At 43.7% G+C, this 25,132-nt stretch overlaps 1 protein-coding gene across 1 annotated transcript in view; it reads left to right on the forward strand.

Annotated features, from left to right (window-relative positions):
* RTF1 (RTF1 homolog, Paf1/RNA polymerase II complex component) overlaps positions 1 to 25,132 on the forward strand; it is a 45,223-nt gene that overhangs the window by 4,790 nt on the left and 15,301 nt on the right. The window contains exons 2-5 of the mRNA XM_056852136.1: positions 9,287 to 9,400; positions 11,904 to 12,051; positions 13,459 to 13,660; positions 20,682 to 20,796. Of these exons, the coding sequence (XP_056708114.1) occupies positions 9,287 to 9,400; positions 11,904 to 12,051; positions 13,459 to 13,660; positions 20,682 to 20,796 (579 nt within the window). The remainder of the gene's footprint in view (positions 1 to 9,286; positions 9,401 to 11,903; positions 12,052 to 13,458; positions 13,661 to 20,681; positions 20,797 to 25,132) is intronic.

Consider the following 25,132-nt stretch of genomic DNA (forward strand, 5'->3'; position numbering starts at 1 on the left):
CTGGAAATTATGGGGATTGCAGGTGAAGCTAGCCGATATTACCAGACATGGTCACCTTTAAAATTTGAGGGACTTCAGTTGAGTTCTTAGATTCTGAGGTAATGATCTCAATATACCCCTCAGAAAGTGCTACGCTCAAATAGAAACAACCTCTTGGTAGTCCCTGGCCCCAAAATCTTCTGGCTGTCCTTGGCCAGGGCTTTTTCAGACCTGGCCCCAGCCTGGTGGAACTCTCTGTCCAGTGGGCCTTCAGGACCTGGTTTGGTTATGCAGGGCTTGTAAAATGATGGTGTTCCACCAGGCCTATGTTTGTGGGCTGTGACAGCTTCCACACTAGGTGGCTTCCCTTTCCCCTCTTTTCTCTTTTTTTCATTCTCTTTCCCATTATGTTTTTGCCCCACCCCCTTCTTCTCTGTACCTCCCTGTTGGCATCTCCCCCTTGAATCAATGCTACCCAGCAGTGTTATGGCTCCTTTTTAAACTACCTGTATAACAACAAGACTTATAAAAGGGGAGAAAGTTGGGTGCCTTTTATGCAAAGTTGAAATGAAAATTTTATTAAGCTATTTATAAATTTTATTGGATTAATGGAATGGTTTTACTTTTTGTATTAACTATTGCCTTTGATAGTTATATTTTGGTTGTAAGACGCTCTGAGCCTGGCTTCTGCCAGGAAAGGTGTGAGATATATTTATTTAGATTTATAATCCATCACTGAAACTTCTTGAAAAAGTACAGAACCAGGGGATATCTAGTTTGTATTTTGTTGTTTAAAATCTCACAATGGGCAGCACCTGGTGGAAGTTCAGGGCAAATCTGAATGGATATTCATGAGCCCTCAGGTCGCTTTTTGAACAGAGTTCATTTCAGACTATAGATATTTTAAACAGATCAATAAGCACTAGATTAGCTACCCAGCTTGTGATTTTGTGTGCTGTAGCTTTTTGGGGGGGCTTGTCCAGGCTGATGAAATAGCCAGGAACTGTGACCTTGAAAAATCCCTATGTTCTTATTCATGTGTCAATATCTTGAGCACCTTGCATATAAATAATGATGTTTGTGATAGTCTTTTTTATTGGCTGCCTTGTTACTGAACTATTGGAAATATTTTTTTCACAAAAGATGTGTAGTAATAGCAATTTCAGGTAACTGTAACAAAATAATGGCAATGCAGATGTATCAAGTAGGCAGGATCCCCTTTCATTGACATTCTTAATTATGAAAATTGAACTGGTCTGAAGGGATACAGGTAAGCAAGACAACAGACTAAGGGAAAATTCATAACAGACTTAGGAAAAATTCATACCATCAGTTCAAGTCACAATTACTAAATTTTAATAAAAAATATCGCTTAGTAAGTTTGTCTTTATTAATATAAATGTTGCCAAGTGATTATGAGTTGGCTCCAAAATTTCTGGAATGGAAATTCCTTCCCTTCCTCCTCCTGCTTTAGCCCACTTAGCTCCTTGGAAGGCTCTTCCTGACATATGGGGGACCCACAGGAACCACATGAAGTTGGTGACTGGAGGGAAAAATCAGGCCCACCCTCCTGTGACAGAAACTGACCAAAGTTAATTTCCACCAGGAAAGGGGGTGGGATTGTTTCCCTCTCATTGTAGACCCCTAATTCATCCTTCATGGCATCAAGTCACAATTTGGCTGGAAAATACATGTGGGTAAAAGACAGTTGCTGTCAGTCTTCTGAACCTTAGGAGGAAAGTAGTAAGATTACTGTTCTACATGAAATCCCATGATTTCATATGTCATGCCGTTTAAAATGTTACTAGAGTATATTACAGTTCACTAGTGTGCCAAAATGAATTTTGGAGTTGGCCAAAGACCAGAAGAAGCAAACATGGTGTGATCTCAGTCAGCAACAAAGTTTTGTATCTGCTTTGTGTAGCAGGTAATTTTTGGCTAGCTAGATGGAGAGTGGCCTTGTCAGTTGTGTCTCGAGGGGAAAATTCAAGAACACACACTATAGCAAGATCGAATATTTGGGAACATTTTTCTTAGGATGTTGTTTCCTCACAATTCTCCACCATTGTGTGCCTTTTATTCTGCAAGAAGGCTAGAAACAGCTGCTTCAAAAATAATCTATGTCAAGAAATGGTCTTTGCTTAGCAGTTTCTTGACTTTTCACATCTTTGGTTCCGACTTTTGGATCTAGTAAGTTGCAGAAAGCCCTTCTCTGGGAACTTAATTTCATGATGACTTACTGTTTCAGAGAGATGAGATGGACACAGGTGCAAGTATGATCATGGGAGCTTCAAGGCTGAGACCAAGAGGGAGTTTTGCACTCACATTTCATCTCATTAGCACAAGGAACCCTGGCAGGAGGGGTGAGTGCTTGCTTGCCTGTGGGCATGTACTGGCTGCAGGAGTGCATGGTCATGTGTCCTAGCAACACACTTGATTGGTCATACAGAATCAGGCCAGCTACAGACAGTCTGGCATAAAGTGAGATAATTCATTCTAGTTTGTACCTTTGATTCATACCTTTTGACCAGGTTGTGCTTTGCATAGCAGGAACACCTGATGTGAAATTTTGGATTCTGTGCCTTCAGTCTGGTCAGGTAACATCTGTGTCAGAGGACCCAAGCCTGTACAGACATACCTCGCTTTATCATTCTTTGCTTTGTTGTGCATCGCAGATATTGCGTTTTTGAGCAAGTCTGTTGGCTCCATTTTTCCAACAGCAGGTTCTCACTTCTTGTCTCTGTGACACATTTTGGTAATTCTCGTAGTGTTTCAAACTTTTTCATTATTATTACAGTACATTGTTTTTTAGACATAATGCTACTGCACACTTAATAGGCTACAGTATAGTGTAAACATAACTTTTATATACGCTGGGAAACCAAAACATTTGTGTGACTCGCTTTATTGTGATAGTCGCTTTATTGCGGTGGTCTAGAACCGAACCCACAATATCTCAGAGGTATGCTTTTATTTGTATTTTAGGCTAGCTATTTAGATTTTATTATTTTCTTCCTTTCTTTTCACTTCTCTTATATTTGTAAACCTTTTGCACATTTATTTTAATAAGCCTTATTAATACTTCTGGGGTGTTATTTGGGTTTTGGGGCTTCAATCTAAACCCGGTATCTTGGCGTACATTAACTACAGCTACCGAAGTAATTGTTTTTGGAACTCAACTTGAAAGTGTCCTACCTTGCAGGGTTGACTTCTTGTTTAATACCCAGTCGGGCTGGTGACTCTCTCTTTCCATCTCCTAGCTGGAGGGTTAGTTAGATGGGGTGGTGTTGGCTTATTACCCTGGGCAGTGAAGATTCACTCCCCAGCATTTTGTGTTTTGCTCTTGCCTAACCTGTCATTACCTTGACAGTGTATGAAACCATGTGCTCCTGGCTTTCAGAGGTAGGCAAGAACTTTCATTTTGTCAATAAGAAGCTCTTCTGTATAACTAAATCATCACTTTCTGCAGTATTTGGGTGGAATCCTATGGATATGTTCTGGTAACAGTGGTGATGCCTTCTGCCAGGACAAGTGCATTCTGCTGACAAGCCTCTGGTACCAAAGGGAGAGTTCCACCATTAGTGGATCTGTAGGACCCAGCCCATATAAATCAATATCGTGAGTAAAACTGAGTAAGGGTGAATCTCCAACACCCTTTTAATTTTACCTTGTTCTCTTCTGTCATTGTTTGGAAAACTGGATCCTGCTGTTTATGGAAATTTCAATAATATAGTTCATAGAAGCTGGCACAAAAAAACAGACCAGTGTTAGTTCAGTTCTCTAACTGGGGAAGGAGGTCATCTTATGTTGGGTGTTTCCATCCTCTGTTGCTCTGGGAGGCAGGTCTAAAAGAACTTCCTGTCCAACCGAGGGAACGCCCCTCCTCTTCCAGTTCTTTCCTGCCTCACATCGGGAGAAGCAGCTTGTACGCAGCTCTCTGCGTCACCTAGGAAAGAGATAGGCAATTTAGCTTATTATTATCACTACTATCTTACTTTCTATATTCTATCTTTCAACTGTTCTTTCACTTGACTGTCTCTGTCGTGTTTTCCCTTCTTTCTGTGAAGAATTTTTTCTGAGGGGGAAAATTCCCTCCAAAACAAAATGGCGGGCGCTCAAGACAGTTTTCTAATCCCAGGAGATCTCGACCCTAGTCTACTCACTACCCAGGCCCAGAACCTTATCAACCCCCCTGGCAGTCTCCCCGGAGGCTCTACGGGGAAGGGCAAGAAAGTGGGGGCGGAATCCCTTAAGAGGAGGCATGCCGGCTCAACTGCTCGCGCACCTAAAAAGCCCAAATTAGCCGCGCAAGCCGTCTCGTCTCAAAGTACCGTTTCAACTAAAGTGGGAGTTTTGCACTCACATTCCACCAAAATCTAATTTAACTTATCCCTGAATAGCTTGTTGCCCTGGAAGGGGTATCCCATTATTACCGACTTGGATCTGTGCACCACCTGCCAAGGGCGCAGCCACAGGGATCTCCTGACAGCCACAGTAGAGGAAAGAGCCCTGGCTGCGAAGGCCATGGTGTCTAGAGTGGAATATGCCAAGAATGATACTGCTTTAATCACTCTGGAGGCTCCTTCTAATGCATTCCTATCTTCCTCAGGTATAAGTTGGGCCAATTTTCTGGACCATAATATAGCCGCACTTGAAACTAAGGCTGACTAGATGAGCTAATAGCCCAGGCAGCGACCTCATGACCTTTTTTACAAGCCAGGTCAGCTTTTCGGTTCGCTGGGTCTTTGATCGTGCTAGACCCCTCCTCTGTCACTAAGTCAGAAGAGTGAAGGACCGTTACTGGATTTTCTACGGAAGGAATTTTGAGGATCTCTGCTGCATTGTCAGCAAGGTTATAATTTTTTTTGGCTATAGCAGGAATTTGGCAAGACGCCGTAGGCTTATCCCACTCTGCCTTAATCAAGGTCAGGAAATAATCAGGCACGGGAATGACCTTAGGGGAAATATGTTTATGAAAAAACTCCTGGGTTCCAAAGGGCTTTTTCTTGGGTTGGGAGTCTGGTTGGGCCACAAGATCAAGGGCAGCTAAGGTTTTGTTCATGAGGGACTGGAAGTCCTCAGGGCTGAATAGCCTGAGTTGCTGTTCCTCTGCTAAAGGTTCTTCTGAGTCAGAGAACTCCCCCTCCTCCCTCTCCTCATCAGAGGAATCTGGGGAGGGGTGAACTTGTACAGTTGCTCCCTTGAAGGGACTTTGTGCAGTGGCTTAGCTGGCCCCTTAGTAAAGGAGGCACTAGTTCCCTCCCCGGGGTTGTCTGCGCCGAACCGGACATGTGTACCGCAAATGGAAGGGGTGGGAGAGGCTATCTGCATAGCCCATAAGCCATCCAAAAAGGGGTCTTTTATGAGAGCGGCGAGCTCCGCTCTTAATTGCGCCATACCTCCCACCTCAGCCGAGGATGCGGGAGCCGGCGCTTGCAAAGGCCGAGGATTAACCATTCCCCCAGAGAGCGTAGGTAGCGTAGCGGCAACCGCTACGAAGTCTAATGGCGGCAGCGGGGGAGCGGCAGCCGCCGCGAGGTCTAATAATGATGAAGCCGCTTCTGCCATCTCCATGGTGGAAGGGACGGCCGACGGTATAGAAGCCGTCTTATGAGTAAGCTCTCCTGGCTGATATTCTACAGTCGCGGCGGTGGTGGCAAGACTACAGGGCTCACCAACGTCTTACTCATCTGGGTGTAATCATAGATACTACGTTGAGTACCCTGTTCCCTTCCGGAAGAAAAGATCACCAAATTTTCCTCACTGATCAATCCCATTCTGCAGTCTCCAACACCGCTGCTCATGACCCTAGCAAAGCTTCAGGGACATATGATCTCCGCCATTCCAGCTGTTCCCTGGGGCCGCTTTCACTCGAGACCCCTGCAGGGATTTCTCCGCCCATATCAGGAAGACATCACCAACAAGCGCCGCAAGTCACTTCTGCTCCCCAAATCGGTCAAGTCCAGTCTCACATGGTAGACTCACCACAAGAATCTGTCAAAGGGTCTGCCCTATATACACCAACCTCCGCAACAATTGTTTACAGACGCGAGCCTTACAGGCTGGGGAGCCTCCTTCAACAATCAGCCAGCTCAGGGCCCTTGGAACTCTCAAGAGAGGAAATTGAACATAAATGCCTTGGAACTCCAGGCCATCTTCAAAGCCTTGATTCACTTTCAAGACCTGCTCCGGGGCCAGCACCTGCTTGTAAGAACGGACAATATAACAGCAAAGGCCCATGTCAACAAGCAGGGAGGGTCCCGCTCTTCACCGGGAGGCCACTCAGATACTGACCTGGGCAGAAGTGAATCTGGCCTCCATATCAGCGGAGCATATCAAGGGAGTTTTGAATACACAGGCGGATTGGTTGAGCCACCAATACCTGGAAGAGTCAGAGTGGGCCTTACATCTGGAGGTCTTCCAGATGCTAACTGACCTGCTGGGAATGCCGCAAGTGGACCTGTTTGCCTCGGCTTCCAACCACCAGTTGCCTCGATTTTTCACACGGCTCCAACACCCAGCGGCAGAGCACTCGGATGCCTTGACAGCCCCTTGGCCTCCCTCCCTTCTGTATGCCTTCCCTCCACTTCCTTTGATTCCTCGAGTCATCAGAAGGATCCGATTACTGAAGGCGACGGTACTTCTCGTGGCTCCCTACTGGCCGAGACGTTCCTGGTTTCCAGCACTGTTAGAAATGTCAACCAGGGATCCTTGGCGACTGCCGGTGCGTCCCGATCTACTCCAGCAGGGGCCCATTCTACATCCCGACCCAGGCTGGTACCATTTGACCGCATGGTTGTTGAAAGGGACAGGCTCCTAGCTGCGGGTTATGATCCGTCCGTTACAGACACCATCCTAGAATCCAGGAGGCCTTCCACAAGAAGAATTTACAACTTCACCTGGAAGGCATTCGCACGATGGTGTTGCCGGAAGAGCGTGGATCCTCTGCGACCAAGAATAGCTGACCTGCTAGCCTTCCTACAAGACGGTCGCAAACAAAACCTAAAACCGGCCACACTTCGACGACAGCTGGCGGCCATAGCGATCATCGTGCCTCGAGTCTCAGGCTTTCCCATAACCAGTCACCCCCACATTAAGGCCTACTTAAGGGGAGTGAGTTCCACATCACCGATTGTGACCCATAGGTTTCCAACTTGGAGTCTACATGCTGTGCTCACTGCCCTGACCAAGAGCCCCTTTGAGCCCTTATGTTCCATAGTTCTGAAATGGCTACGGATGAAAGCTCTCTTCCTTACTGCTATCACAACTGCACAAAGAATCTCAGAGCTGGGCGCTCTGTCAGTAAATCCCGCTCTATGCATCTTCCACAGGGATAAGGTCGTTCTCCGCCCCTACCCATCCTTTCGACCCAAGGTCAATACCCCATTCCACAGGAACCAGGATATCTATCTGCCCTCCTTCTGCACTAATCCGCAACATCCTAAGGAGAAGGAGTAGCACACCTTAGATGTCCGAAGAGCCCTGAAGATCTGTATCAGGCATTCTGAGGACATTAAGGCTTCAGAATCCCTCTTTATTAACCTTTCTCCTCCTAACAAAGGAAAACCTATGTCCAAAGCGGCCATCAGCCGTAACATTAAAAGTTGCATATCCCAGGCTTACCTCCATAGCAACCGGCCAATCCCAGGGGGAATCACTGCGCACTCAGTCAGAAGCGCCTCCACCTCCACGGCCTTCTCACGTCAGGCATCCCTGGAAGAAATTTGCAAGGCGGCTACGTGGAAATCTGCTTCCACGTTCGTTCGCCATTACAAACTAAACCTAAAGCCTTTGGCAGACAGGTCCTTCAGAGCATCCTACAGGATGTCTAGACCCACCCTGTTTCTCGGGACAGCTCTTGTAAGTCCCAACATAAGATGACCTCCTTCCCCAGTTAGAGAACGAGCCTTGTTACTCACATGAAGGCTCCTTCTTAGCTGGGGAAAGGAGGTCATCTTGCCCACCCTGTTAAGAGGGCTTCATGCCTACTGTAGGATGCTAATCTAAACAGAACCTTATTACTAACCCATAGATGTATTACCATCTACATTTGTTTATATCTGTTTATCGTTTGAATCTCCTGTCCTGTTGTTATAAAGTTAAAGTTATAATGAGATTACTGTTTAGAGTTATTAGCTCAGAAAGTTATTGAACTGGAAGAAGAGGGGCGTTCCCTCAGTTGGACAGGAAGTTCTTTTAGACCTGCCTCCCAGAGCAACAGAGGACGGAAACACCCAACATAAGATGACCTCCTTTCCCCAGCTAAGAAGGAGCCTTCACTTGAGTAACAAGGCTCGTTCTGTTTCTTCAGTGAGGAGCAGGCAAACCCTTCCATGTTTCAAGATGGTATTCTTACTAAACTTTCTGCTAGGTGAAGAGTGAGACAACTATCACTGCGGTACAGCTCAGATGCCTGATCACCAACGTTTAGTGGTCATGAGCACCCCCAAGGTAATCCCTGCCCACATGCTTTCCCCTATTTCCTTTCCTGTTAGTGATTAATGTAGTTCCATATGACCTGAATTGCTGTGCCCCTATTTAATGCAAACCATTGCTTGCCCTCACACTAATGATGGAAGCCATCCCAGTTTTAATGTCATGATTTAAATAAGCATCGATTTAAGATTGTGTTTTATACACGTGCTGGTGTATGACCGTAACAATAATAAACAAATGTCATGATAAGCTGTAGTTATCACTGACCTGGAAATGGAGGAGGTGCAATCATGCAAGCTTTTGATAGAGCTTCTGATCACCCAGTCATAGTTTTGCAATCAGGCAGCATGACACATGAACCTAGGACACTGTCATAATTTTGGCAGCTAAACCTATACATTCAGGATGTGCCGAAGTGCCAAGACTGCAGTAGAAAAGAGAGTCAGCATGGTGTAGCGGTTAAGAGTCTCAGAGTATCCGGGAGGCCCAGGTTCGAATCCCCACTCATGTCATGGAAGCTTTCTGGGTGACCTTCAGCCAGTCACAATTTTTCAGCTTAACTTACTTTACAGCGTTGTGAGAATAAAATGGAGAAGAGGAGAATGGAAGCCATTTTTGGGTCCCCATTGGGAAGAAAGGCGAAGTATAAACCACCTAAATAAATAAATAAGCCCTGTTCTGTCTCTTGATTTTTTCAAAAAAGAATACATTGTACTAGATTATGTTATATCATTACAAACTTATTTAAAGAGAATTCATATTTCAAATACTGTTGTGGGGGCAATGGGAGTTAGTGTCCAAGAAATTATAACTTTTATAGTCAAAGCTGGAGAAGTCTACTCTAAGACAACTGTATATTCTGCTTCATCAGGAGCTCTTGTCGTTGGCTAAACGGAAACGTAGTGACTCTGAGGAAAAGGAAGCACCTGCTAGCAAGCCAACAGCATCGTCAGATAGCGATGAAACTTCAGACAGTGATGATGAGGTAAGTACTGTGCATAGTAAATACTGTAGGAAATTAGGTAGCTAATTGCTACTATATTAGCAATGAGAGTATTATGATGAGTTGTTCTCTACAAAATGTTAGTGTTGCATTTTATTTATGAGTGGATCTAGATTTAGGAAATGGCTTGTGCTCCCATGACTCTAATAGGTAATGTCTTATTGGATTAGTCAGGGTGGTATTGTGGGTGGGGGGTATGGGTGAGGTGAAAATTTCCAAGGTGGTGTCTAGGATAAAAGGACTTCTGTGAATATATAACTGTTCGGGATATATAGGCATTATTTTCCCTTTTGGCAAAGTCAAGCTTTATGCATCTTTTTACACGATATGAAGGAACTCTGGCAAAGGTGGTAAGAAAGCCACATTTAACAGGCAAATACTGACTTGTGTTATGAGACTTACCCTGACCTGGATAGCCCAGGCTAGCCCGAACTCATCAGATCTCAGAAGCTAAGCAGGGTCTGGTTAGGATTTGGAAGGGAGACCACCAAGTCCAGGGTTGCTATGCAGGGGCAGGCAACAGCAAACCACTTCTGAATGTCTCTTGCTTTGAAAACCCTACAGGGTTGCCTTAAGTCAGCTGTGCCTTGACAGTACTTCCATTACAAAGCACAAGAAATGAAAATGCAACCCCCCAATAAAACAGAAGGGGATGTGCATGTTTCAGAGTTAGTGTATGCATGTGGCCATGGAATGTAAATGTGAACATTCCTGCATATCCTCATGTTTCACATGGACCTCAGTATCTTACCTGCTCACATTCTGTTAATGTGTTGCGGAGCCATAGAGTACAACCCCCTAGAACTGGAAGACAAACCGTGCTGAAGTATGTGTCTCATAATGCTGCTAGGTAGGAACATAGTAGTAGTTTAAGATGCTGCTGAAAAACCTCAAATACACCTGCTGCAAAGCAGAACAAACCAATTCATAGCTTGGGTTCTGAGAACTGCAAGCAGAACACAGAATGGGATATACGATATAGGCGAGTGGAGTGTCAGTGATCTGGTTTCTGCTGATTTCCCCTTAACCATTACTACCCCTCACTTGCCCTATATATCACTCCCAAGGGAGTCTAGACTCTTAGCTCTAACCTGGCTGAAGAAGGCTGCAATGGGGAAAAGAAGTAGCAAATATCCATTCTATGAATTCTGCTCCATGTGTAATTCTCTAGTTCTGTGCCATATGTTTTACCAAGAGGTCCTTAATGCTTTATTTTTGTTCCACTGTCAAGAGAGTCAAGGTGGCATTTAAGTTAGAAAAGTAATTTCCTGCAGTTATGTTTCTAAACTGTATGGAACTAATTTGGGTAGGTGTGCATGATCTAGCTTCTTTAGAGAAGCAGTCTGTGACAGAAATCCTAAAACTTGCTGAGGCTCAAGAGTACCACAATGAGCGTCTGGGATCTTGTACCCTAGAGAATGAACTATTCACTTCCATTCCATGTTGGACAATGGCAGCTGACCTAATCCCTTTTGGAAAAAGGACTGTCTGGTTTGGACCATCTATTTGTCATGGAAGTTCAGAGCCATTACCAGGTTCTTGATGGAGGTGTAACTACTGTATATGGCTCTGATTGGTAAAAGTAGCCTCTGACATCAGAGATGAGGATTTGTGTGGGATTGGAAAAATCCACTTGTTATTCTTAGAAAGGAGGCTGGCTTACATCCAGCTCCATTTAGCGTAAATATCTGGATGGTTGGTATTTTCCTTTGTCTTCAGTGTTTAGTCTTCAATGGAAACTGAGTCCACAGGAAGTTGGGTAGGGGTTAAGGACTCCTTTGACTTCTTGTTACTACAAGGAACTCTGTGCATGCTCTGAGGAAACAGCTACCGCATAGGCAACATGTTTAGCTTCGTTAGTTCAACTGTATTACTTTTCATTTGAATATCTGTGTTGTTATTGCTGTGTGCTTTTCCCTGTATTTTGTTTTATCTATTTCCACCCCTTTTTTAATTCAGCCACCCTTTCCCTTTCCCCCCTCTCTTTTACAATAAACCTTTTAATGATTTTTTTTTGGCTTTACTTGGTACAATCTATTTTTCTGGGATATTTATCTTAATTTCTTTCCCATGCGTTACTGCACAGATGCTACCTGGTTGGTTATAAGTTATTTTTTATTGCTCTACTACTGTGCTGGAAGACTGCCTTCTTGGTGGGTCAGTCTAGATGTTCTCAGGGTCCTGTGTGGTGGTGGCTGGTTACCAGGGAACTTTCCAGGGAACCCTTGGTCTAAGGGAGTTTCTCAGCAAGGAAAGGCACCGTTTCCCCCTTCCTACCTTATTATACTCTTCTGCACATTGAACATACTTGTTGTAGAATGAAATTTCCCTTTTTGGTATCCTTTGATTAATTCATGCAGAGAAATAGCCAGTAGTTTTTAAGCAACACAATGGCTACATTTTTCATGTGGTGTTTAAATGTATGATGTTTGCTGAGAGACTTCAGCCTTGTTACACGATTCTCTTTGCTGCTTTGGTTTTGCAGTGGACAGTTGGTGGTGCTAAAAACAAAAAGAAAGGGAAAGCAGGGAAAGCAGAGAAAAAAGGAGCCATGAAGAAACAGATGAACAAAGCAGCCTCATCGGGCAGCTCTGATAAAGAGAGTTCTGCAGAGAGCTCAGCACCTGAGGAAGGTAAAAGAGCACTTGTGTCTTGTCAGTAATGTTAAAGATTGTCTTCAGGGTGCTCACTTTCTGTTTGGTTTGAAACATGGATGTTTCACCAGAGCAAACTATTTCTGTTTTGGTGGTAGGCTGATGTACTGTGAAAGCATTTCTAGAACACCAGTGCAATTATTTACCCTTCTCTCTTCATAAATTTATTTTATAGTTTATTCTTAGACCTAGAAGTAAAGTGAGAAAGTTTTAATTCTTCCCTGAATAAAATGCCAGTAACTTTATTTTTCTTCTTAGTCCTCAGTCATTTCTCCCTCCCTCTGTCAATTTTGGAGGTGTTCTGGTGACTGCTATGGCTATGTGTAAATAGTCACGAGTGTGTTACTAGTTAAGATGTCTGATGCTGTTCCTTTATTCTGTAAACTGTATTGGGTTCCTTTACACACTGCTATTGAAACCAGCAGAAAACCATCTTTGGAGCGGTACATGGTTGGATCCTTTGAATCTGTTCTTGCAGCACAAGAGATAGCATGGGCAGTATTGTCTTCTGCTGCTTCCTCACTGCAGTTGCTCATGTAACACAGCTTTTACCTACATGGGTTCCCCAAACCCTGGCATCATCAGTGCTCACCAACAGCTGCTGGAAGAAAGGGAAGGTGGGAAGATCTGCTACTGCCTTCTGCTGGCAGTGCATAGGGTACCACTAGTAGTAAAAAGATACCCAGAAAACAAATGCAGCCAGAAATAATCTAAATTTCAATAGCCAGTGATCCATTTTGTTCAGCTTTGTTGCCTAGCACAGGATTTCAGAACTGTTGCTTCAAAGTCTGCAACAGATACTTAAGGAACAACAATAATGTCTTGACAGTCCATCTAATGAGACATATGTTTCTATGATAAGAGTGTGTATATATGGAAATCTTTTCATCAATACAGCTGGGAGAAGACAATAGAGGGACGTTGAATGGATAACAGAGATTGTCAGGGAAAAGGCACAATGGGGAGTGGGCTAGAATTCTCAGCCACTTTACAGGTATCCTGAACTAAAATTTCAGTCTTAAAAGCCTAATCCTTGTAGAGTTAAGTATCCCTAAATCCATCAGCTTTAGTTTACTGAGAGGTAATAAGGGATGTAATAACACAAATGTATTATCACCTAGTATAATCCATGGTTGGTCAATGGTACTAATACCTGTGAGGAAGACATGTGTAATTCATGGATGTGTGGTCATTATGCACAGCATTCTGTAGCATAAGCTGAAAGCAGATCGTTGTTCAAAGAATTCATAGCTCAAATTTTGATGGAGAGAGAGAGGCATGCGGGGGAGGATAAATGCAAGTAAATGACATTACACTATGTAGTTAAGCTTCACCTGGAGTTTCTTGGCTGCATCAGCGTATCAAAATAATTTTATTCCATTTCAGGTGAAGTATCAGACTCTGAAAGCAACAGCTGTTCATCCAGCTCAGACTCTGATTCGTCATCTGAAGATGAGTTCACAGATGGCTATGGGGAAGACCTCATGGGTGATGAAGAGGACAGAGCTCGGCTGGAACAAATGACAGAGAAGGAGAGGGAACAGGAGTTGTTCAACCGGATAGAGAAAAGAGAGGTGCTGAAGAGAAGGTAAGGTTTGGGTTAGAAATACTTTTATGTACCAGTTTCAGGACATACTCTATTTGCAAGCACTAGGTTTCAGTCATAGAATATACGTTATCCTTATCTCTCCCTTACCAAGAGTTAGCAGCTATTAAACAACATGCACTGTTTGAGCCTGGGAGTTCTTATACATTTCCAACCATGAAAGATGAAGTCAAGGTGAGATCCTAGTGAAATGGACTGTAAGAACCAGCAATGATAGGTTGATCAGTAAGAGGTGGACTTGATAAAAGATTATTCTTATGGAGATTTTTTTTTAACTCGATTGGATGGGGGAGCAGGCTGGGTGATCTGTTGTGATTTTTAAGGCTCTCTTCATGTACTTTGTCAGAGTTCTAATTTTCAAACGTACGTATCTGGTGTTGGATACAGGGGATAGAATGGGAAGTTTTTTTGTTGCATTATCTGTTTCCCTGTCTGAACTACTGGTGGTGGTCTTAGATTCAGCCTTCTTGGGGACTTCATACCAAGGCCTAACTTGGTGCAGCCCATGATGGCATGGCCATTAAAAGGAAGAAGCCATTGAGCAATCCGGCCTTGAGAGTTCACTCCTCAGGGAATCACAGCTGTTTCGAGTTTTGAGATCAGGTGAAACTAATGAGGCAGGAAGCCAAGGTCGGTGGTTAAGTGAAAAAGGGAGGTTGCTCCGGAGGAAGGGGTCTTGGTTCGGGATTTTGTTTGTTATACAGTGACTGATAGTGAGAAGGAACAAGACCAGCTCTGCATTGTAGGTAGAGTAGATTTCTAGTTGCTCTGAGTTTGTTGTTTTACTTTTTAAATTGCTTGTAATGGTGTGAGAGCTTATTTTCTTTTTTTGCTCTCACAACCAATAAATTTGCTTATATTACTTAAGCAAAGGTGTGAGTCTCGTCCCTGTGTGGCTCTTCCCTGCCCAGAACAAACCTGCAGGCTGGAGGAGAAAAGCCTGAGTATTGGGAAATTACAGGCCCCGAATAAAGGAGGTCTAGGTCTCTCTCTTGCTTCTTGCGTTGAGGAGAGACTAGAACCATACAGCCATCATGAAAACTATGGAACAATTCCAGAACATCATAGATAACCACCACTTTTATTCCACCCTTCTTCCCCTTATTCCTGGTTATGACGAGTAAGCCACTCAGTACTTTGGCCTTCCTGGGTACTGAACATCCACCTGTGTGTTTGTTGTGCTTGGAGACAAGGATCTGGGCTGGTGAAACGCACAGCTTTCCCCTCTGATTCCTAAATGCAGGTATCACATATAGGGTCAGGCAGTTGGTCAACCTACTGACAGAGGTTATCTATGGGTGGCCTAGTATAAGTTATTTGAATAATTGATCGTGAATTTAATATCCTGATATTCTTAGTGTTAAAATAGCTTTCTCTTTTTGAGGTATGTGGTATTTGTAGATCTTGAACACTGTGCTTATCATTTGAAATATGCAAAGTTCAGCTGAAACTATGCTAAGGACTGACAAGACTGAAGACTCAGTATTAAAAGTAGATCACTAAGACACAGTGCCTTCCATCTCACAGTTTCTTCTGGTCTGTTCTACTGCTGACAAATTTGAGGGAGTGTGCCTCCATTATTCATCCTGAAAGCTGTCAAAGATGTAGTTTGCTCTCCTAAAACTGTCAAGAAATTGTCGTCAGGAAACCTTCAGGACAGAGATGTTGGTGGTATTCCAGTGGTTGTGATACACTGTAACTCCCTTAATTCCAACAGGCAAGTTATTGGTCTCCAAAGAGAAATAGCACTATATATCTGATCATTGAGATGAAGCTCAGGTGCCAATAGATGACCTTGTAATTAGTTGCGATTCACCAAAGTCACCATATTTTTTTGTAGCCAGCAATTTATGTTGTCCACTTCAGTCATAGATATCTAACTCACTGTGTAGTTTGAAGGGCCAGCAATTTGGATAATCACAATCTTCCTGCCGTGGATCTCTTGAAATGTGAGAAAAGCCATGACATAATGGATGTATTAAACCATATCAGAAGGTGTTCCTTTCTTCAAAAGCAGCATCTGCTCAAGTTCTTCTAGTAGCATTTAAACACCTTCTCCTCCCTCAGCAGCTCCTGGAGACTATTGATAAATCAAAATCATGTAAAACCAAAGACTCATAGAAAATGTCATTCTGTGGGGAGAAATGTCTATCAGTTGAGATCTTCAGAATGCTGAGGAGATGAACAATGAGTAAATACATCCATACTGCTCCTGAGAAATCACTTATTGCTGTTTATGATCCTCAAGGCATATGTACCTTCAGAGATCTTTTCTATCTTCAGTACAAAGGAGCAATTTCTGAAACTATTCTGTACTGCCGAAAGAGAACAGGTAATGAAAGCCCTGCCTATAGAGGAGTGACTACTTTATTCAAACCCATTGCACTGATTACATTTCTGCAGGCTGTGGCAGCCGGGATGTCTTCTCCTGACCCGTTCAATTTACATCCTTCCAAGAGAGCAGTTGGAGCTGGTGTTGGAGGAAAGTATTATGGATAATGTGGACTGCCCAAAAAAAATCAGTGGGTTATGGATCAAATGAAGCCTGAACTGACCCTAGAAGCTAAAATGACTAAACTGAGGCTGTCATACTTTGGGCACTTCATGAGAAGACAAGAGTCACTGGAAAGGACAATCATGCTAGAAAAAGTAGAAGGCAGCAGGAAAAGAGGAAGACCCAACAAGAGATGGATTGACTCTATAAAGGGAAGCTATGGCCTTCAGTTTGCAAGATCTGAGCAAGGCTGTTAAGGATAGGACGTTGGAGAAGACATTGATTCTTAGGGTCGCCATGAGTTGGATGTGACTTGATGGCAACACACACAAGAGAGCAGTTTAATAAGGCGTTGTCGGAAAATCTGATGGAACAGTTGCCTGTAGAGTTTTTGCTCCTTGACATCGTCAGTTAGTGGATTTTGGGCATCATATGATTCTAGTCAAAGGTAGCATATTGTGGAGGACTTCATTACTAGCAGTGATTTATCAGTGCTGAACCCTAGAGAAACCACCTGTTCGTTCTAGTCATAATTTCACAGCAGTCAACCTTTCTCTGGTTTCCCTTTGCCAGACTCCTTATAACCCATGGAAAATAGATGACTCCCCCAATAAGTAGTGTGCACTTACTATTCCTCTTGAGGGTACAAGTAAACAAAGTTACTGACCTCCTTGAAACTTGGAGGTAATGCGCTAAGCAAAATATAGAAAGCTGGCTGTCTTGCCATTCTCTGTCTTTGCACACAGTTTGTCTCGTCTGTGTGGAACAAGTCAGCAAATGTGATTGCAGCCTGAAGTAGAGTCTATACCCTAGATGTTAACAGAGATGTAACATTTCTGGAAAATTTTAAGGCACGGGGGAGGGGGAATTCCTGTTGTTTTTAAAAAAAAACAAAAACAAATTGAAATCTATGGAATACCTTCCTGCCAAACCTAAACTACTTTCATTGATTTAACAACATAAAGTACATGATTTATAATTTAGCATATAAAAATGTACTATTTGGCATATTTACTGAATATAAAAGTATAAATTTCATTATTTTCTGTAAGAAAAACTGCAAGTATGCCCAATACATGAGAAAGAGTTGCAAACTGCTACTGCAGCGAATGCTTCCATAGCACATTTATCTTTATTTATTGCCATCTGAGAAGTAGGTGAAAGTTGCAATTGGAAAACAAATTCTGTAGTAAACAAAATAAAATGTATTATTTGGACAGACACTCATACAGTTCCAATAGGTATGATTGCCAGAATATTTGGATATTAAGTTAAACTTTATAACATTGAAAATACTGATTCATAATATATTGTTAAATACATTATAGCATATCAATTGTTGTAAGAATTATTTACATTTAAACAAAAACAATTCTTGAAAATGTTTGTCTGCAATATATATAGGAATTATCATTATCTAACACTATAGATTGTCTTATTTAAAAATTTTCAAAAATTGAGCAAAAGTTTGTCTTTTACTCACTCCAAAAGAAAAAAAAATAGGAGTTCTTTTCAGTGCTCCCAAATATTTCCTAATTTTTTCAGTGGAAAAAATTGAGAATAGTCCTCAGACTTTTTCGGAATAAGAAATGCTTTTTAAGGCAAGTTTTTTCTCACTCAAAAAGAAAAATATATATTTCATAGACGTTTTGAAAAGCCTTGAAACTTCTTCTGGCCCTGTATAATGAATGGGGTGTGGCAAGAACATGTATTTCCAGGTTTGTGGTAGACTGCTATTACCATACTTGTTCATTTGAAAAATTTCTAAGTTTCCTTATCTCCTCGGACTCAAGGTGGTATACACCTACTTTGAAACCTGGCTCTGACCTCAGTAACCTGGCAACTGACACATTGCACTTGTGTGATCATGTTTAGGATAGTGGTTAGACTGTTGGACTAGGATCTAGGAGACCTTGTTTTGAATATCCTTTCTTTCTTGAATCTTGCTGGGTGTCTTGGGGAGTCATACTCTCTCAGTTTAACCTTGTAGTGTGGTTGTGAGAGTAAAAAAGGGAAGGGAGAAAATTGTATACTGCCCTGAGCTCCTTGGAGGAAGGGCAGAATAAAAATGCACCAGATTGGTTAGAAACTGATTCATGAAGCCCTCTTGTGGTTTGAACACTTTTGTCATTGACACTTCCTGGAAGCATGGATTCCTCAGAGGTCTTAGGAGCTTTGCACTGAGGGGCAATTTCCCAATCTTCATGTATCTTTTTGGGGATTGCATCAGCACAACTTACTTCAGAGCAGGAGGGAGGGAGTTCAAGACAGCCTTAATGCAACTTTTTTTTCCTTTGTAAAGATTAATGAAGAAAGATTCTGTGGGCAGAAGTGCCTTACACAAGCAGGAACTAGGTTAGGAAACTAAGCTGTGATGTACCAGGTACTTAAATATCCAGAGAGTGCTCCCCCCCCCCATCTTCATGGGAAACAGCATGCTCTGCATTTACAAGGCCTTAGTTTGCTCCAAACAAGATTGTGGTGCCATAGTATATAATTCTGCACAGACATCTGTCACGTGAAAACTTAGGTCTTACCAGGTATCTAGAAAGTGCATTGGAGCATATCATGTATTTCCTGCACACAACCTCTGTGCTGAAGCATTGAACCACTGCTGAGCCTCTGCCATGCACAACTTACTAAAGTATGCTGGTAAAATGCAGTCCTTAGCCTGCCCCTCCACATAGGACAGCACATACATTCTATAGTTGGGGAACTTGTTTTCTACTTAAATGTCTTCAATTCCAACCTTTGTGTTTAGGCTTACATTTCTTCTGCAGCAACTGTCCACTGAAGGAGGGAGATGGGCTGTGCAGCCCAGTTAATTCTCCTGAACCTCTCACTGTCTTTTGATACCATTAAACATGGTGTCATTTTGGAATTAATATTGGGGGCACTGTGCTGTGGTGTTTTCCGTTCCAGCCTGGTTGATACCAGAAGATCCTGCATGCTGTTTAATATTGACATGAAACAACTGAGTGAAACCTAGAAATAAGGAGACTCAATATGCTAATGACTCCCAGCTCTTACATCTCTTCAACAATGTCGTTTGAGACAGTAGATGTTCTCAAAAGGTTCTGGGGTCCGTAATAGATTGGATGAGGGCATGTAAACTGAGGCTTACTCCAAGGTCAAAATAGCTAACTAGAGATTGAGTTTGGTCGATTGTGGAAGAAATTGATCTCTGTACATGCAAAATCAGATTTGCATTTTAGGGACAATAACAAATCTGTTATAAATTATGTCATGTGTATAGTGCCACAGCTTCAGTTGATTTGCCAGATGTGTCCCTTCATAGAAAAATAAGAACTGGCCACAGAACTGTGCACATTCTAGTCACATCCAAACTTTCCTACTACCGTGCAGTCTTCAAGGCAGCAAACTGCTACACCTGCACTTAAATAGATCCAGACAGTTCTTGAAAGAGTGTCACTGGAAGAACCACCATGCTGGATTAGACCAGTGGGCCATTAGTGTAGCATCCTGTCTTGCACAGTGGTCCACCAGTGGACCTAGTGGGCCAACAAACAGAGCATAGAGGCCAAGGCCTTTACCTGATGCTGCCTCCTAGCTCTGGTATTCCATCCATGCTTCTGGCTATTGCTGCACCTCTGGCAGCGAGTTCTACATTTTAATTATTCATTGAACAAAGAAGTATTTCCTTTTGACCCTCCTGAATCTATCTCATTCATCAATTTCATTGGGTGCCCCCAAATCCTGCTGTTTTGAAAGAGGAAGTTCTCTTGATGCATTCTTTCAACCGGATGCATAATTTTATAAACCTCTATCATGTCCCACCTTATTCATCTTGTTTCTAAACAGAAAAGTAAGGAGAAACAAAAGGGCCGTACCAGTCACAGGAGATAAAAAGTAAGGCCACAGCCAATGGTGGAAAATAGGTAAAAATATATTTTATTACTCAGATAAAATTCCCTATGCATTTCGCCCAAAAGGCTTCTTCGGGAGAAGCCATAGTATAAAATATGTAATTACATTACTGAGTTTATAAAAATAGTTATTTAGTTAAAATTATGATAACTAGTCAGGTAAACCAAGCAGATGAATGTTTCCTGTTCTGACCATACCAAATCAACCCTCAGGTTGGTTTTGGGTTCTAATGCAGGCAGTATGATGTCAATAAATTCCTGAACTTAATTTGATAGTTAAATTCCTGGTTCTTTACATGTATTGGAACACTGCTTGCTATAAAGGTAGATAAAAATTCCTGCATAGTTTTCAAGTAAGTGATCAACCCTGCATATTCAAACACTCCTGCTGAATCACTCCCAGGTTTTCCATCTCAGGTCTTCTGCTTTGAACCACTGAACAGCTAACAGTCATGACTTGCCACAGATTAAGAAACTGTTGACAATAAATAATGGACGCATGTTTATCTAACTTCATTGTAACTGTTATGAAGGGCTCATTCCTCACTTCAAAGCCATTAATCCAACCTACTATTTGAATCTGCTGTGTATGAACTGTGTATGAACCTTGTGTTTGTTGCAGGTTTGAAATAAAAAAAAAATTAAAGACAGCAAAAAAGAAAGAAAAGAAAGAGAAAAAGAAAAAGCAAGAAGAAGAACAGGAAAAGAAGAAACTTACACAGATCCAAGAATCCCAGGTAGGAGAAACAACATTTGGTTTACCTAGAGGCTAGACATTCCTTCTGCAAGTCACTGATGAAGCTAAGTAATTTAGGTTCCAATTTATTATGCATCTTAATCCTAATCAAAGGATTTTTTGGGGGGCTATATAGAGTAATCTTGATGGAAGTCCAGCCAGGTGGCTTTCACTGAAGCAAAATGGAAGGGCTACCAGTGGGAGAAAGGCTTGATGTAGGAATGATCTCCTTTTCTGGATGGGGTTGCACTCCCCCTGAAGGAGCAGGTTCATGGCTTGGGGATGCTGCTAAACCTGGGACTCCTGCTGGAAAACCAATTGGCAGCAGTGACTTGGAGCCCAGCTGCAGCCTTTCATGGGCAAGAAAGGTCTTGCCACATCAGGTGTATGTCCTGAACATCTAGTTTAGATTACTCCCAAGCACTCTACATGGGGCTGCCATTGAAGAGTGACCAGAAGCTACAATTGGTACAGAATTCTGGCTGGAGGAGGTTGTTGGAGACCATATCACTCCACTCTTGTTCCACCTACACTGATTCCCAATTTGCTTCCATGCCCAATTCAAGGTTCTGGTATTTACCTTTAAAGTCATATGCAACTGGGGCTTTCCCGCTCTGAGTGACAAGGGCATCTTGCAGCTCGGGTTATTCACGCCCACTGCTCGGGGAGGCAGGACTAATTTTTAACTTCCTGTCTCCTAGGGCGGGAATAGCCCCAGCTTCCAGTTTCCCTCCTACCTTGCCGGGGAGCACTTTTGTATAGCAGAGCTGCTGTAGATTCTTAGCTAGAATAGGGAAATCTCTATATCTGTTACCTTTATTCATCTATATTTTATCTAAGTCTATTACCTAAATCTATCTATTTACACACACACAAATATATTTTAAAACCCTCTTGTGTCCCTTCCGTCTGTGGACTCAAACCCTTTTCCGTCTTCCCGTTCGTCGACTTCACTTCTTTTACTCTAAATATTCCCTTGGAAGCCATGGCTACTGCCGCCACTTCCAGAGGACGATGACTACTTATCCAAGGCCGATCACGATCACGCCCTGCGCGCGCAGCAGCACTCGGGTACAGAAGACCGAGCCGCTGCACAGATGGCCTCAGAAACAATGGAGCCTTCCGATCGCCACACAGGCGGTCCCTCGGAACAGCAAGAGCCGTCCGGAGACAAAGCCGAATACCGGTCCGTCTCCAAGAAAGCAACGTCCAAGAAGCATCATGGCGGCCATGGTAGAAAGAACGCGAAACGGCTGCACCCCCTGACGTCTGACGCTGGTGCCACAGCCGTTGACAAACGCAGCCGTCCCTCAAAAACAAAACCGGAGGAACAACTGGCCGAGTCTTAGCGCGCAGATTACCCCCCTCTCATGATGACGATGGAGGGTAATGTAGCCCCCCCCACGGGTGGAGTTGGGGGAGGGAGAGCAGCGACCATCGATGAGGTCGCAGTTATTATCAGGCAGGCCCTAGCATTCCAGAGACAACTCTCCCCTAGTCCTTCTAATGCTGACTCAGCTTCCACGTCCAATATCTCTCCGGTTATATGCTGTATCCACACTGATACCTCTGTTCCCTGGCCCACTAAGGCGGCCATGAAATCAGTTTGCCCACAAATGACCCAAGCTACTCTACTGGAGCAGGGTTCGGGCTATTCATCAGAGGGCAGTATCAGAGGAGGGGGAGTACAATTCTGATGCGGAAGAGGGTCATCTAGAGGCAGAAAGCCAACTCAGGCTTTTCCTTGCTGATGATTTTCAGTCCCTGTTATCCAAAGCACTGATAGCTCTGGATTTAACAGAGGAGGCTGAGACAGTGGAAGAACCTAAACTGCAGGTCTGGCCCAAGGGCACCAAAGTGTATTTCCATAGAAAGGGTCAGCTGACCAAGACGGTCCCCCTCCCTGAACATTTTCACGATATAATCAGTTCTGAGTGGGACAAGCCCACAATTAATAAACAATTCCCCTCAGCAGTAAAGAAGCTCTATGATATGTCTTCTCCTGCTCGAGAATTTTTTAAACTACCAGTGGTGGATGCCCCCATGCCTGTGCTACAATCCTCAGACTTCATAGCTGAGGACAGGGCGGGGTCAATCAGATCAAATTGATCGTAAGTTGGGAGTTTCTGTCACGCAAGGTACATGAAACCTCCATCCTCACCCTTCAGGCCAACACCACAGCAGCCATCATAGCCAGGGCATCCATCACTTGGACCAAGAAGCTTGCCAAGCTCCTAGAGGGCGCAGACAGTAAAGTAGTAGAAGGCATGGACAGGATACTTAAATCATCATCCTTCCTAACCGATGCGTCTCTGGACGCCATTTCCTTCTCGGCCAGGTCCGTGGCAGCCAACGCGGCTATCCGCAGGGGGCTTTGGCTGAGAGCCTGGCCGGTCGAGTTTAAATCTAAGGCGCTCTTATTGGCCCATCCCCTACAGCCAGGAAAAGTTTTCTGGCGCTGCAGGCCAAACACATCAGGGGCACTCTAAACATTCAGGCAGACTGGCTCAGTCGACGCGTAGTCGACGAGGGAGAGTGGACCCTGTGCCCCCAAGTCTTCAAGATGCTGTTGGACAGATTCGGAAACCTACAGGTTCACTTCCATCCAGAACCGCAGGCTGTCAAGATTTTACACCCGCTTCTACCATCCTCAAGCTGAACAGATGGATTCTCTGACATCTCATTGGCCTCTGGGAACCCTATATGCCTTCCCTCCTCTTCCCATCCTGCAAAAAGTAGTCAGGAAAATACGATCAGAGAGAGCGACTGTAATTCTGATCGCAACAGACTGGCCAAGAAGACCATGGTACATGGCCCTAAAAGTTATGGCAATCCAGTGACCGTGGCGACTGCCTATCCTACCCAACCTACTACAAGAGGGACTGGTTCAACATCCCAATCCCGAATGGTTCAGGTTAACTGCTTGGCCATTAAGCGGCACCAACTGACAACTCTAGGTTTGAGCCAAGAAGTGATTGATACTATTCTGCAGGCCAGGAGGGCATCCACCAGGAGAATCTACAACTATACCTGGAAGGCTTTCGCCAGATGGTGCCATAGAAAAGGTCAAGACCCACTACTCATCGACCTTCCTCACTTCTTATCTTTCTTACATGATGGGGTAAAACAAAAGCTCCGACCAGCCACACTACGCAAGCAGGTGGCAGCCATCTCGACAGTCATTACATCCTTAGATGGTTTCACCTTATCGGGGCGTTCCTAAAGGACGCTAAAGGACTAACCCCCCAGCAGTACACAGATTCCCAACCTGGAGACTCAACGTCGTGCTGACAGCCTTGACCAAGCCTCTGTTTGAACCACTACGCGAGATTCCACTCCTCCTATTGTCCATGAAGGTCCTATTCCTCACCACCATCACTTCGGCCAGGAGGATATCCGAGATCGGGGCACTATCAATCCGCAAAGATCTGTGCATTTTCCACCAGGATAAGGTGGTCCTTCGGCCGGACCCCACCTTTATTCCTAAAGTGAATTCTCTGTTCCATCGTCAACAGGAACTTCATCTGCCCTCCTTCTCCGCTAATCCTATCACTCCAAAACAAAAAGAGTGGCATACCCTAGACGTGCGTAGAGCAATTAGCACATATATTCATCGTACAGCTCCATTTAGGAAGTCAGAGGCGCTGTTCATATCTCCATCGGCTCCTAATCTGGGTAACAAGATGTCTCGACAATCGCTAAGTCAACTGGTCAAACAATGCATCGCAGAAGTGTACACAGCATCTAAACTTGCGGTACCCATGGGCATAACGGCCCACTCGATCAGAAGTGCCGCAACCACGGAAGCATACAACAGTCAGGCATCCATCGATGAGATCTGCAAAGCGGCCACCTGGTCCACTGTCTCTACCTTTGTGAAACATCATAAAATTTATACCTTGGCTTCCACGGATGCCACATTTGACAGAAAAGTACTGCAACATGTCACAAATGACTAGACAAGCCTTTTTCCACCCGGGATTTAGCTCTTGGACATCCCGAGCTGCAAGATGCCCTTGTCACTCAGAGCGGGACCGGACCCTTGTTTACTCACTGAGAAGGTTCCTTCCGCTCTGAGGGCCAAGGGCATCTTGCCCACCCAAAAAAATCAGGCCAGGGTGGCGCTCTGTTTAGAAAAATTTCCTCAAATATTTGCACCAAAAACATAGGGATGCAGGAAAAATTCCTTCACCTTCCTTTTCCTCTGTATATAACGTTCAACTCTTGTTCTGTTATTACTTCCACTTAACACTCAGTTGGTTATTGTTACTGTTATCCAAAGTTATGGTTACATGTTTTTTCTCCTGTCTCTAGTATCTGGTTAGTAGGTAAACTGG

Source organism: Euleptes europaea, chromosome 6 (assembly GCF_029931775.1).
Source record: "Euleptes europaea isolate rEulEur1 chromosome 6, rEulEur1.hap1, whole genome shotgun sequence".
NCBI lineage: Eukaryota > Metazoa > Chordata > Lepidosauria > Squamata > Sphaerodactylidae > Euleptes > Euleptes europaea.